The sequence below is a fragment of the Schistocerca serialis genome, chromosome 6 (assembly GCF_023864345.2).
Source record: "Schistocerca serialis cubense isolate TAMUIC-IGC-003099 chromosome 6, iqSchSeri2.2, whole genome shotgun sequence".
Classification (NCBI taxonomy): Eukaryota; Metazoa; Arthropoda; class Insecta; order Orthoptera; family Acrididae; genus Schistocerca; species Schistocerca serialis.
In genome coordinates, this window is record NC_064643.1 from 217,526,901 (window position 1) to 217,541,518 (window position 14,618).

Sequence of the window (14,618 nt, forward strand, 5' to 3'; positions counted from 1 at the left end):
GTACCGAGAAGCAGCACTTTACAGAAGCACTGTCAGTTGTAGCAGAAAATGGCCAACGAAAATGTTCACATTTTGCTCCTTATTTTGATGGTTGAAAGACCTAACGTCGATTAATTCCGACGGCAGTTTTGGAGTTCGGGAAATCGGGAGTTGTACGGCAAACCTCGTGTGGTGTGGACGTCGCGTGCCATCTCAAGCATAGCTGCCGTTTTAGTAGTGTATTAGACAAGTCGCAAGGTGGTGATCTTTCGTCATCAAACCAGTTATTTCGTGCATCCGAAAAGTCGAGTGATTCTGAATGTGCGTTCTCGCGCGCGGGTGTGAAATTCAGGTTGAACAATTACAGTTCTCTACGAGAGTGTTGCAGTTTTAGGGAATACGCAGAACTAGGAAGAGGCCTCAAATTACGTTGTGGTGCCAGGTAGCTAGCTGCACGATGGTGTTAATGAACGAGACGGACTTGGCGCGGCTTTCTCTGAAGCCAATAAGTTATAGTCGTTTCTGTAGAACTTTGTGTGAGGTGTTTTTGTGTCACTCTTCATCTGTTGTTGCCTGTTATTGTTTTGTTGTTTAGGGGAATAACGATGGAACTTGTCAAGAGGCGTTTGGAGGCCATTTATGAACTATTACTGGTGTACACTATCTGATTAACAGTATCTGGACACCTATTAGTGGACATTAATATAGGGTGTGTCCACCCATCGGTCTTAGGACGACTTGATCTCTGCTGGGGACAATTTCAATGAGGCGCCTGAATGTCTGTGGAGAAACGCAGCCCATTCTACCTCGAGAGACGAAACAGAGAAGGTATTGATGTCGGACGCTGGGATCTGGAGAGAAATCGACGTTCTAACACATTTCTCCATGATTGGAATATTGTCCACAACATTTGTCTCTCAGATGCTGCTTTATGACATAGTGCACAGTCATGCTGATCCAAGCAATCATCGTCTCCGTATTGTTCGTCAACTGTATGCAGTACCCAACGCCGTAAGATGTGTTCATGTTCTTCCGCCACCGTAACACCACCTCCTCCGTACTCCACTGCCGGCAGTAGACATGATGACAGTCAATGTTCTCCTGACATTCGCCACACCTAAATCATTCCATCGGCTTGCTATAGGTTATAGCGTGCTTCATCACTCCAATCACTCGTTTCCAACAACCACTGCCCTGTGAAGTCGCTCACTGAACGACCTCCAGCCAGTAGAAATATTCCATTTACATAGCACTGACTACAGAAATATGTGGCTCATGAGGAGCAGCTCGACCACAACACCACATTCTTTCCAACTCCCTTTGCACAGTCAGCTGGACTACTGGTAACAGTTTTCAGCTCACGAGTAATTCCTTCCGCTGGTTTTTACAACCATCCTCCGCAACGCTCGACGGCCCCTGTCCATCAGCCCAAGTCGTCTGTGTGGTCTTGGTTTAGCTGTGCCCGTTCCTTCAAGTTTCCACTTCACGATCACGTCACCAGCAGCCGACACAGGCAACTTTAGAAGCGTTGAAATGTCCCTGATGGATTTGTTACTCAGGTGACATCAAATGACCAGTCCACGTTGAAAGTTACTGACCGATCCCTTATGGTGTCACCGCTTCTCTAGTCACAACACAACACTCACCGCCTCCTTTCATACTGGCAGGTCTGCCTCTCGTGGCATCTTGTGGTCGGTACCGCATTACATATGGGTGTACGAATACTTTGGAAACACTCCAGTCTAGTAGTCGGACCTCGGGAGGTTTCTGAAAGTAGGTGGACTTTAAATAATTTACCTTGGAATAGCGAGAATTTAGCTGTATCTTGCGAGTCAAAGCCTTGAGCTGACATTATTTACACTGATTTTACATATGTAGCAGAGTAGGCAATTAATCTGGGTCCGGCAATAAAAGTTTGCAGTTAATCTGCGAGTCAGTATGTCGCGTAGTGTGTCTCGTGCGTCACGCATCGCCAAGTAAATCCTTTCAAACGTGTTTATCTTCAAGGTCGATAACCTGCCCGTCTTTCGCAGCCACAACCTTTCCCTCTGCTCACACCACCTGTTGCACAGTCAGTAGCTAACTAGACATAATTAGTAATACATGCGCGTTCGTGAACTCTTGTTTGTAACATTTGTTTCCCTCGCTTTTGTGGTTACGTTTAGATGAGAACACCTATTGAATATGGAAATGAAAGATATGTACTTTATCTTACACTATACCTTCATTGTTTTGTTGTTTAAACTAGGTTTATAGACAGCATGAGTATTTTTGCTACCCGAAAATCTTGAGATTTCAATGTTTTTAGTCACCTGTCAGGTCTTGGCGAGATATACTCCTTTTATAGGCATGACATTTAGACAGATGCAATTATTTTAGACAGTAACATTGTCCGCACTCATCCATCGTATTCTTCTTTATTCACTCAAAGTGAAATGTTAGATTAGTTGATCTATTGCAAGTAGCAATTTTCCATTTATTCCGTTGTAGATTCCTACAGAGCAATCAAGAAATTTATACCAGAAGAGCTTTGTAAATCAGAATTCTCTTCTCGAATCACTGGCCTCAATGTGGGTTGAAATAAACCATCCTGATTAACCTGGAAGTAGTTTCCGGGGCACCAGTAATAGATACTGAGAAATTTGATGCCATTCCTCGTGAAACTGAAAAACATACAGAGATTTTTGGTTGGTACCTTATGTCACCAACTCGTCATAAAATTTTAGTGCAAGGTGCCGAAGTCGTATCTAAAGCAATTCACCTACAGGCCAATTGGCGGAGGAAGCAGCAAAGGCCCGAAACGAGCAGGTACGGCAATACGGAATAATTTTTTCTCTTCAAGTTTCACATGTGGATTGCAACAGAGATGTAATACGCAGATTTTTACCAAATCCAGATGCATAACGAAGTCGAAGCAGACCAAGGCATTATAAGAAAAATGGTCCATTCTCACAAGAGGCAATCAGTCTGAAGGTCACAAGCACACTCTCGTTACTCTAGATGAACATTATAGCGACGAAACTATTGAGGCACGCGAAGATGACGAAGAGGAAGATGGGCAATAGTTTGATAATTAATTAAGATACAGGGCGATTCGAGAGGAATGTCACATTGTTTCTAAGGCAATTCCTCATGCGAAAAGAAAGAAAAAAAAGAAACACGAAAATGTCCTATGAACATGTGTCCGATTTTCGATCGTTACGCAACTGTAGCAGGTTGAAGAACACACACACCCATGAGTGAGGCTAGCGTTGCTGCCTCTGGATCACGGTGTCCCGGGTTCGATTCCCGGCCGGGTTGGGGACTTTCTCTGACAGGGGACAAGGTATTTGTGTTGTCCTCATCATTATCATCATCATGCGTGACAGTGGCTAGATTGGACAGTGTAAAAATTGGACTTTGTACGGGCGCTGATGACCGCGCAGTTGAGCGTCCAATAAACCAATTATGAAGACAAGTGCCAACATTTCATATCAAAATTTTTTGTAGGCGCTGTGGTGGACAGTGTAATGGTGGGACAGATGAGTAATCCCGCCTATAATAGGTATTTAAAAAGACACCCACCCATCTCAATGCATTTGTCAGTGCGCTGGAGGGTGTGTTGCATAACATAATCTCGGTGGGCTTTAAAGCGGGCAACAGGAGCGACAAGTTCTTCATGTGTATCCACCTTCGCAGGGCGCACATCGCGCTTTAACCAGTCCATAAACAGAAGTCTTGTGAGGTTAGGTTGGGTAATGTGGCATGTCAGTTAATGGGTCCACCATAGTTAATCCACCACTGAAGAAACGTGTTACTCTGATACTGGGATACTTGTCTGGTACAGTGAATCGGTCATCCATCATGTTACAGGTGCATTTGCCGCAGTTACCGTAATGTCACGTCTTCCAAAAGCGCAAGTGGGTCTTCTATCAGGAAATGTGCGTATGCTGCAGCTGTTATGCGATTTGGCAGGAACACAGGCCGTATCACCAGGTCATCAGTCATACCACACCAGACGTTCACTGAGAACCTGACTTGGAATCTTGTGTCATGTGGGTATTCCGTCACCCATGTATGATAACAGCAGGTGTTCATGGTACCACTGCATGTAAATGTAGCCTCACCTGTAAATAAAGTGCTTTGCACGACATCTCTGTGTACAGCCAACCTTTCACAAAATTGTTGTCTGCTTACTGAACCACCTGGCTATACACTACTGGCCATTAAAATTGCTACACCACGAAGATGACGTGCTACAGACGTGAAATTTAACCGACAGGAAGAAGATGCTGTGATATGCAAATGATTAGCTTTTCAGAGCATTCACACAGGGTTGGCGCCGGTGGCGACACCTACAATGTGCTGACATGAGGAAAGTTTCCAACCGATTTCTCATACACAAACAGCAGTCGACCGGCGTTGCCTGGTGAAACGTTGTTGTGATGCCTCGTGTAAAGAGGAGAAATGCGTACCATCACGTTTCCGACTTTGATAAAGGTCGGACTGTAGCCTATCACGATTGCGGTTTATCGTATCGCGACATTGCTGCTCGCGTTGGTCGAGATCCAGTGACTGTTAGCAGAATATGGAATCGGTGGGTTCAGGAGGGTAATACGGAACGCCGTGCTGGATCCCAACGGCCTCGTATCACTAGCAGTCGAGATTACAGGCATCTTATCCGCATGGCTGTAACGGATCGTGCAGCCACGTCTCGATCCCTGAGTCAACAGATGGGGACGTTTGCAAGACAGCAACCATCTGCACGAACAGTTCGACGACGTTTGCAGCAGCATGGACTATCAGCTCGGAGACCATGGCTGCGGTTACCCTTGACGCTGCATCACAGACAGGATCGCCTGCGATGGTGTACTCAACGACGAACCTGGGTGCACGAATGGCAAAACGTCAGTTTTTCGGATGAATCCGGGTTCTGTTTACAGCATCATGATGGTCGCATCCGTGTTTGGCGACATCGCGGTGAACGCACATTGGAAGCGTGTATTCGTCATCGCCATACTGGCATATCACCCGACGTGATGATATGGGCCGCCATTGGTTACACGTCTCGGTCACCTCTTGTTCGCATTGACGCCACTTTGAACAGTGGACGTTTCATTTCAGATGTGTTACGACCCGTGGCTCTACCCTTCATTCGATCCCTGCGAATCCCTACATTTCAGCAGGATAATGCACGACCGCATGTCGCAGGTCCTGTACAGGACTTTCTGGATACAGAAATGTTCGACTGCCGCCCTGGTCAGCACATTCTCCAGATCTCTCACTAATTGAAAACGTCTGGCCAATGGTGGCCGAGCAACTGGCTCGTCACAATAGACCAGTCACTACTCCTGATGAACTGTGGTATTGTGTTGAAGCTCCATGGGCAGCTGTACCTGTACACGCCATCCAAACTCTGTTTGACTCAATGCCCAGGCGTATCAAGGTCGTTATTACGGCCAGAGGTGGTTGTTCTGGGTACTGATTTCTCAGGATCTATGCACCCAAATTGCGTAAAAAACCAATCACATGTCAGTTCTAGTATAATACACTCCTGGAAATGGAAAAAAGAACACATTGACACCGGTGTGTCAGACCCACCATACTTGCTCCGGACACTGCGAGAGGGCTGTACAAGCAATGATCACACGTACGGCACAGTGGACACACCAGGAACCGCTGTGTTGGCCGTCGAATGGCGCTAGCTGCGCAGCATTTGTGCACCGCCGCCGTCAGTGTCAGCCAGTTTGCCGTGGCATACGGAGCTCCATCGCAGTCTTTAACACTGGTAGCATGCCGCGACAGCGTGGACGTGAACCGTATGTGCAGTTGACGGACTTTGAGCGAGGGCGTATAGTGGGCATGCGGGAGGCCGGGTGGACGTACCGCCGAATTGCTCAACACGTGGGGCGTGAGGTCTCCACAGTACATCGATGTTGTCGCCAGAGGTCGGCGGAAGGCGCACGTGCCCGTCGACCTGGGACCGGACCGCAGCGACGCACGGATGCACGCCAAGACCGTAGGATCCTACGCAGTGCCGTAGGGGACCGCACCGCCACTTCCCAGCAAATTAGGGACACTGTTGCTCCTGGGGTATCGGCGAGGACCATTCGCAACCGTCTCCATGAAGCTGGGCTACGGTCCCGCACACCGTTAGGCCGTCTTCCGCTCACGCCCCAACATCGTGCAGCCCGCCTCCAGTGGTGTCGCGACAGGCGTGAATGGAGGGACGAATGGAGACGTGTCGTCTTCAGCGATGAGAGTCGCTTCTGCCTTGGTGCCAATGATGGTCGTATGCGTGTTTGGCGCCGTGCAGGTGAGCGCCACAATCAGGACTGCATACGACCGAGGCACACAGGGCCAACACCCGGCATCATGGTGTGGGGAGCGATCTCCTACACTGGCCGTACACCACTGGTGATCGTCGAGGGGACACTGAATAGTGCACGGTACATCCAAACCGTCATCGAACCCATCGTTCTACCATTCCTAGACCGGCAAGGGAACTTGCTGTTCCAACAGGACAATGCACGTCCGCATGTATCCCGTGCCACCCAACGTGCTCTAGAAGGTGTAAGTCAACTACCCTGGCCAGCAAGATCTCCGGATCTGTCCCCCATTGAGCATGTTTGGGACTGGATGAAGCGTCGTCTCACGCGGTCTGCACGTCCAGCACGAACGCTGGTCCAACTGAGGCGCCAGGTGGAAATGGCATGGCAAGCCGTTCCACAGGACTACATCCAGCATCTCTACGATCGTCTCCATGGGAGAATAGCAGCCTACATTGCTGCGAAAGGTGGATATACACTGTACTAGTGCCGACATTGTGCATGCTCTGATGCCTGTGTCTATGTGCCTGAGGTTCTGTCAGCGTGATCATGTGATGTATCTGACCCCAGGAATGTGTCAATAAAGTTTCCCCTTCCTGGGACAATGAATTCACGGTGTTCTTATTTCAATTTCCAGGAGTGTATATTTGTCCAATGAATACCCGTTTATCATCTGCATTTCTTCTTGGTGTAGCAATTTTAATGGCCAGTAGTGCACATGTTGCACAGCCTGCACATGGAATGGATACAAGCCACCAGAATTAATGTAAGCCACATTCGCGTTTGTGAAACATCGAGCTGACGCTTGATGTGCCGTGTACTGCTGGTGGGACTCAATTCTACGATAGCAATAATTTCTTTCCTTTCCTCAACTGACTGAGTGGCCTCGCGTTCTGATGTTACATGTATACCCGGTAGTTTAATGGTTGAAAAACCGTGGGGGTTCGTTGAGCAGGGAAACGTTTCTAGTATTTTATCACAGCCACACGGGCACTGCCATTACAGTAACTGTAGACAAACAACGTAATGGATTTGCTCAACTGAAGAACACTCGAGCACGACAAGCACGTGGCCTCATGACCGCTCACTGATCCAATCCACCATTGCACACTGGGTGTACCTGCAGCTGTTGCCTCAGTGCGATGTGACTGTGCTGCCATCTGTTGGAGTACCCACACACCTCTTGTAGGATGGATCAGTCAACTGTCCCATCATTATTCTGTCCACCACAGCGCCTACGCAGCATTTCGGTAAGTAATTTTCGCACCTGTCTTCTTATCCATTCACGGACGTGTGTAGTCTTCAACCCGCTCCAGTTCCGTAACGGCCGAACACCGGGCACATGTTCATAAGAGTTTTTCGGTTTCTTTTCAAATGCAGAATCACCTCACAAATTACATGACACTTCTCTAGGAATCACCCTGTATACTGTAATAGTTTGCATGTCAGATCTGTATATTTTGTAAATAGACGTACAATTAGGGTCAAATAATGCATTTCACTTGATTCCATTGCGGGAAGAAAGACATAAAATAATTTTCACCAGTTTTTTTTAGTGCAACGGAGCTCCGAGGCCAACGTTTCTTCTCGAGCCGGGAAATAACAAGTGCATTGGGAACGTGGTGACCTCGCGGCGTGCACAGATGCGAGTGGCGGCAGCCGACTTACCCATGACGCCGAGCTGCTGCGGCGTGAGTCCGGCGGGCGCCTCGGAGGCGGAGGGCAGTCCGAGGCCGAGCGAGGCGGGCAGCGAGCCGCGGTCCGACGACAGCACGGAGGCCTGCCGGGTCAGCGGGCGCGCGCCGCCCGGGCTGCCGCTGCGGCGGCCGCTCTGCACGCTGCCCGCGTCTGCAACACGCGGGCGCACTCAGTGTCGTCTCCAGGCGCTTCGGGGAATGGCCCACGCAACCAAGTGCAACATTCACTAACACGAGAGTAATTTAATAGCAACCCGCCCAACAAATAATAATAATAAGAAGAAGAAGAAGAAGAATAGGCTCAAATGGCTCTGAGCACTATGGGACTCAACTGCTGAGGTCATTAGTCCCCTAGAACTTAGAACTAGTTAAACCTAACTAACCTAAGGACATCACAAACATCCATGCCCGAGGCAGGATTCGAACCTGCGACCGTAGCGGTCTTGCGGTTCCAGACTGCAGCACCTTTAACCGCACGGCCACTTCGGCCGGCGAAGAAGAATAGGCCTTCGGGATGTTCTGCCAGTCGTTAAAGGCGACGAAAAGAACAAACCACTCATAGGGCTAACCCCCTTTTAGTGTGATTGGTTGGTTCAGGACAGAACTAATGAAGCCTCGGACAAGCGCTTGAACTCTATGCCCGTCGAAAATGGTAACGACACTGCTAGCCACACGGAAAATGATTTAAATCCAAATAGAGGGTTTTTTTTTGCAGGATATGCTTCCTGCAACCACTCTAGAAGGAAAACAAAGACAGAGGATGAGATGGTCAGATGAAGTTAACCGACACCTCATGTTCTGTTGTTACCAAGCAACAAACTTAGGAACCAACACAACTGGATACAGATCACAAGTATACACAACATTTATTACCAGATACCCAGAATTAAAATTTTTAACAGAACAACGACTAGCTGATCAGATCCGTGTAATAAACAAAAATAACAGGATACCCCAGTCAGAATTAGAAAACATCAAACAACAAATATTGGAACAAAATGATGTGCAATCAGAAGAAGAAGAAAATACAGTAATGGACTCAAACATCCCAGAGCAAACAAACAAAGAACAACACGCATCAATTAAACAATCGGAGGAAAACGAAATCTTAAGACAGCCGCCAGAACAAGCACAAATAGAACACGAAGCGACACACATGTTAGATATAGAAGAAAAATTTCAGCTGACATATATAGAGTACAAAGACACAAATACAGACATTAGACCATTCTTGTATAGACCATTAAAATAACCCACAAGTCGAAACAACAACTATCAACACAATCATACACAACAAAATAAATGAAGATACAACTATGGAAGAGTTACAACTACTGGTTTATATCGGAGCACTCACTACACTAAATATACGCACTAGGCAGAGATCAGAACCAACCAACACACAGAAGAAACCCACAAAACCAGCATGGCAGCACAGGCTACAGATCAGAATAGAAAAACTGAGAAAAGACATCGGACAGCTAACAGAATTTACAAGAAATGAAATATCAAACGAAAAAGGTTAGGTAAAATCTCACAACAAGAAGCGATAGAGCAATTAGATGAAAAGAAGCAGAAATTACAAGCATTGACCAAACGACTTAGAAGATACAAAAAAGTGAAAATAGAAGGAAACAAAACCAAACATTCAACACAAACCAAAAGAAATTTTACCAGACAGTAGATAACACACACATTAAAATAGACGATCCACCAAACATAACAGAAATGGATCACTTCTGAAGCAACATATGGTCAAAACCCGGTACAGCATAACAGGGATGCACGGTGGATACAAGTACAAACAGACACATACAAGATGATACCACAAATGCCTGAAGTGATAATTTTGCAGCATGAAGTCACCCGGGCAATTAATTCTACTCACAATTGGAAAGCCCCTGGAAAAGATAAAATAGCAAATTTCTGACTAAAGAGGTTCACCTCAACACATTCACATCTAACTAAATTATTTGACAGTTACATTGCAGACCGACACACATTCCCTGATACACTTACACATGGAATAACTTATCTGAAACCTAAAGATCAAGCAGACACAGCAAACCCAGCTAAATATCGCCCCATAACATGCCTACCAACAATATACAAAATATTAACTTCAGTCATTACACAGAAATTAATGACACATACAACACAGAACAAAATTATAAATGAAGAACAAAAAGGCTGTTGCAAAGGAGCACAAGGATGTAAAGAGCAAACTGATAATAGATGCAGAGGTGACATATCAGGCTAAAACTAAACAAAGGTCGCTACACTACACATACATCGATTACCAAAACGCTTTTGATAGTGTACCCCACTCATGGTTACTACAAATATTGGAAATATACAAAGTAGATCCTAAATTGATACAGTTCCTAAACATAGTAATGAAAAATTGGAAAACCACACTTAATATCCAAACAAATTCAAATAATATAACATCACAGCCAATACAGATTAAGCGTGGAATATACCAAGGAGACTCATTAAGTCCTGCCTCGTTCTGCCTTGCTCTGAACCCACTATCCAACATGCTAAATAACACAAATTATGGATACAATATTACTGGAACATACCAACACAAAATCACACATTTGCTATACATGGATGATCTAAAACTACTGGCAGCAACAAAACAACAACTCAACCAATTACTAAAGATAACAGAAGTATTCAGCAATGATATAAATATGGCTTTTGGAACAGACAAATGTAAGAAAAATAGCATAGTCAAGGGAAAACACACGAAACAAGAAGATTACATATTGGATAACCACAGCGACTGCATAGAAGCGATGGAAACTACAGATGCCTATAAATATGTAGGATACAGACAAAAAATAGGAGTAGATAATACAAATATTAAAGAAGAACTAAAAGAAAAATATAGACAAAGGCTAACAAAACTAATGGAAACAGAACTGACAGCAAGAAACAAGACAAAAGCTATAAATACTTATGCTATACCAATATTGACCTACTCATTTGGAGTAGTGAAATGGAGTAACACAGACCTAGAAGCACTCAATACACTTACACAATCACAATGCTACAAATATAAAATACATCACACACATTCAGCAACAGAAAGATTCACATTAAGCAGAAAGGAAGGAGGAAGGGGATTTATCGACATACAAAACCTATATTATGAACAGGTAGACAATTTAAGAAAATGCTTTATAGAACGAGCAGAAACTAGCAAAACACACAAAGCAATCACTCATACAAATACATTGGCTACACCATTGCAATTTCATTGTCACTTCTACAACCCTTTAGATCACATAACATCAACAGATACAAAGAAGTAAATTGGAAAAAGAAAACACTACATGGCAAGCACCCCTATCATCTAACAAAGCCACACATAGATCAAGACGCATCCAACACATGGCTAAGAAAAGGGAATATACACTCCTGGAAATTGAAATAAGAACACCGTGAATTCATTGTCCCAGGAAGGGGAAACTTTATTGACACATTCCTGGGGTCAGATACATCACATGATCACACTGACAGAACCACAGGCACATAGACACAGGCAACAGAGCATGCACAATGTCGGCACTAGTACAGTGTATATCAACCTTTCGCAGCAATGCAGGCTGCTATTCTCCCATGGAGACGATCGTAGAGATGCTGGATGTAGTCCTGTGGAACGGCTTGCCATGCCATTTCCACCTGGCGCCTCAGTTGGACCAGCGTTCATGCTGGACGTGCAGACCGCGTGAGACGACGCTTCATCCAGTCCCAAACATGCTCAATGGGGGACAGATCCGGAGATCTTGCTGGCCAGGGTAGTTGACTTACACCTTCTAGAGCACGTTGGGTGGCATGGGATACATGCGGACGTGCATTGTCCTGTTGGAACAGCAAGTTCCCTTGCCGGTCTAGGAATGGTAGAACGATGGGTTCGATGACGGTTTGGATGTACCGTGCACTATTCAGTGTCCCCTCGACGATCACCAGTGGTGTACGGTCAGTGTAGGAGATCGCTCCCCACACCATGATGCCGGGTGTTGGCCCTGTGTGCCTCGGTCGTATGCAGTCCTGATTGTGGCGCTCACCTGCACGGCGCCAAACACGCATACGACCATCATTGGCACCAAGGCAGAAGCGACTCTCATCGCTGAAGACGACACGTCTCCATTCGTCCCTCCATTCACGCCTGTCGCGACACCACTGGAGGCGGGCTGCACGATGTTGGGGCGTGAGCGGAAGACGGCCTAACGGTGTGCGGGACCGTAGCCCAGCTTTATGGAGACGGTTGCGAATGGTCCTCGCCGATACCCCAGGAGCAACAGTGTCCCTAATTTGCTGGGAAGTGGCGGTGCGGTCCCCTACGGCACTGCGTAGGATCCTACGGTCTTGGCGTGCATCCGTGCGTCGCTGCGGTCCAGTCCCAGGTCGACGGGCACGTGCACCTTCCGCCGACCACTGGCGACAACATCGATGTACTGTGGAGACCTCACGCCCCACGTGTTGAGCAATTCGGCGGTACGTCCACCCGGCCTCCCGCATGCCCACTATATGCCCTCGCTCAAAGTCCGTCAACTGCACATACGGTTCACGTCCACGCTGTCGCGGCATGCTACCAGTGTTAAAGACTGCGATGGAGCTCCGTATGCCACGGCAAACTGGCTGACACTGACGGCGGCGGTGCACAAATGCTGCGCAGCTAGCGCCATTCGACGGCCAACACCGCGGTTCCTGGTGTGTCCGCTGTGCCGTGCGTGTGATCATTGCTTGTACAGCCCTCTCGCAGTGTCCGGAGCAAGTATGGTGGGTCTGACACACCGGTGTCAATGTGTTCTTTTTTCCATTTCCAGAAGTGTATATAGTGAGACGGAAGGATTCATGATTGCAATACAGGATCAAACAATAAACACCAGATATTACAGCAAGCATATTATTAAAGATCCCAGTACCATAACAGATAAATACAGACTTTGCAAACAACAAATAGAAACAGTAGACCACATCACAAGTGGATGTACAATATTAGCAAATACAGAATACCCCAGAAGACATGACAATGTAGCAAAAATAATACATCAACAACTTGCCATACAACATAAACTAATAAAACAACACGTTCCCACATACAAGTATGCACCACAAAGTGTACTGGAGAATGATGAATACAAGTTATACTGGAACAGAACCATTATAACAGATAAAACAACACCACATAACAAACCTGACATATTAACAGAAATTAACACATCTAATCGAAATATCCATACCCAATACAACAAATATACAGAAGAAAACAGGAGAAAAAATTGAAAAATACATCCAACTGGCTAAGGAAGTCAAGGACATGTGGCATCAGGATAAAGTTGGCATTATACCAATTATACTATCAACTACAGGAGTCATACCACACAATATCCACCAGTACATCAACGCAATACAGCTATACTACTACAGAAATCTGTAATTATTGATACATGTTCAACTACCCGAAAGTTCCTAAATGCAATGTAACATATACCGTACAGTTAAAAGGAAGCCACGCTTGATCAAGGTCCGCGTCACTTTCCATTTTTAACTAGACATAACATCTGAGTAAGGAAAGAAATAATAATAATAATTCCCAGAAAAAGTGGAGAAAATGGAATTTAATTTCACCTGTTGGGAGAGTATACACTGAGGTGACAAATGTCATGGAGTAGAGACATGCACACAGACAGGTGGTAGTAGTAACGTGCACACAAGGCACTAAAGGCCAGTGCATTGACAGAGCTGTCATTTGTATACTCAGGTGATTCATGTGAAAAGGTTTCCAGCGTGATTATGGCCGTACGGCGGCAAGTAACAGACTCTGAAGACATTGTAAACAGTGTTTCCTTTTATCTTTTTTCTTTTTAAATACGCGCCCATGTGAGAAACGTAGAGCACAAAGACAAAGGAGGAGTTAAAGGGACAACACGTTAAGCCCAATCGTCGGAAAGAAAGGCAGCTAAAAACAGGGACTTTCTCTTCGAGAAAGGGTCATAACATACGTCTTAAAGACAACGGAGGTGCTGAACTAAAGATTAAACGTCCTTCGCCATATTGCTAGGTCAGATAAAAAGTGGAACGCGGACAACAGCCAGCGCGTCGTTAGCCAAAATGGCCGATAGCTCAGACGGAAAAATTTGGAGTTAATGGGCTATGGTAGCAGGCTACGTACTCGAGTACCTTTGCTAACAGCACGGCATCGCCTGCAGCACTCTCCTGGGCTCGGGGGGATGCTGGTTGGACCCTTGACCAATGGAAAACTGTGGCCTGGTTAGATGAGTCCTGACTTCAGTTGGTAAGAGCTGATGGTAGGGTTCTAATGTGGAGCAGATCCCACGAAGCTATGGACCCAAGTTGTTAACAAGGCACTGTGCAAGGTGATGGTGGCTCCATAATACTATAAGCTTTGTTTACATGGAATGGACTGGGTACTCAGGTCCATCTGAATCGATCAGTGAATGAAAGTGGTTTTGTTCAGCTGCTTGGAGACCAATTGTAGTCATTGATGGACTTCCGCTTACACGACGATGTGCCGTGTCACTGGGCCACTGCTGTTCGTGATTGCTTTGAAGGACATTCTAGACAATTCGAGAAAGTTATTTGGCCACCCAGATCG

The 14,618-nt window shown here is 46.0% G+C and overlaps 1 protein-coding gene across 1 annotated transcript in view; it reads right to left on the reverse strand.

Moving 5' to 3' along the window:
- LOC126484585 (uncharacterized) overlaps positions 1 to 14,618 on the reverse strand; it is a 358,487-nt gene that overhangs the window by 236,877 nt on the left and 106,992 nt on the right. The window contains exon 3 of the mRNA XM_050108147.1: positions 7,956 to 8,135. Within this exon, the coding sequence (XP_049964104.1) occupies positions 7,956 to 8,135 (180 nt within the window). The remainder of the gene's footprint in view (positions 1 to 7,955; positions 8,136 to 14,618) is intronic.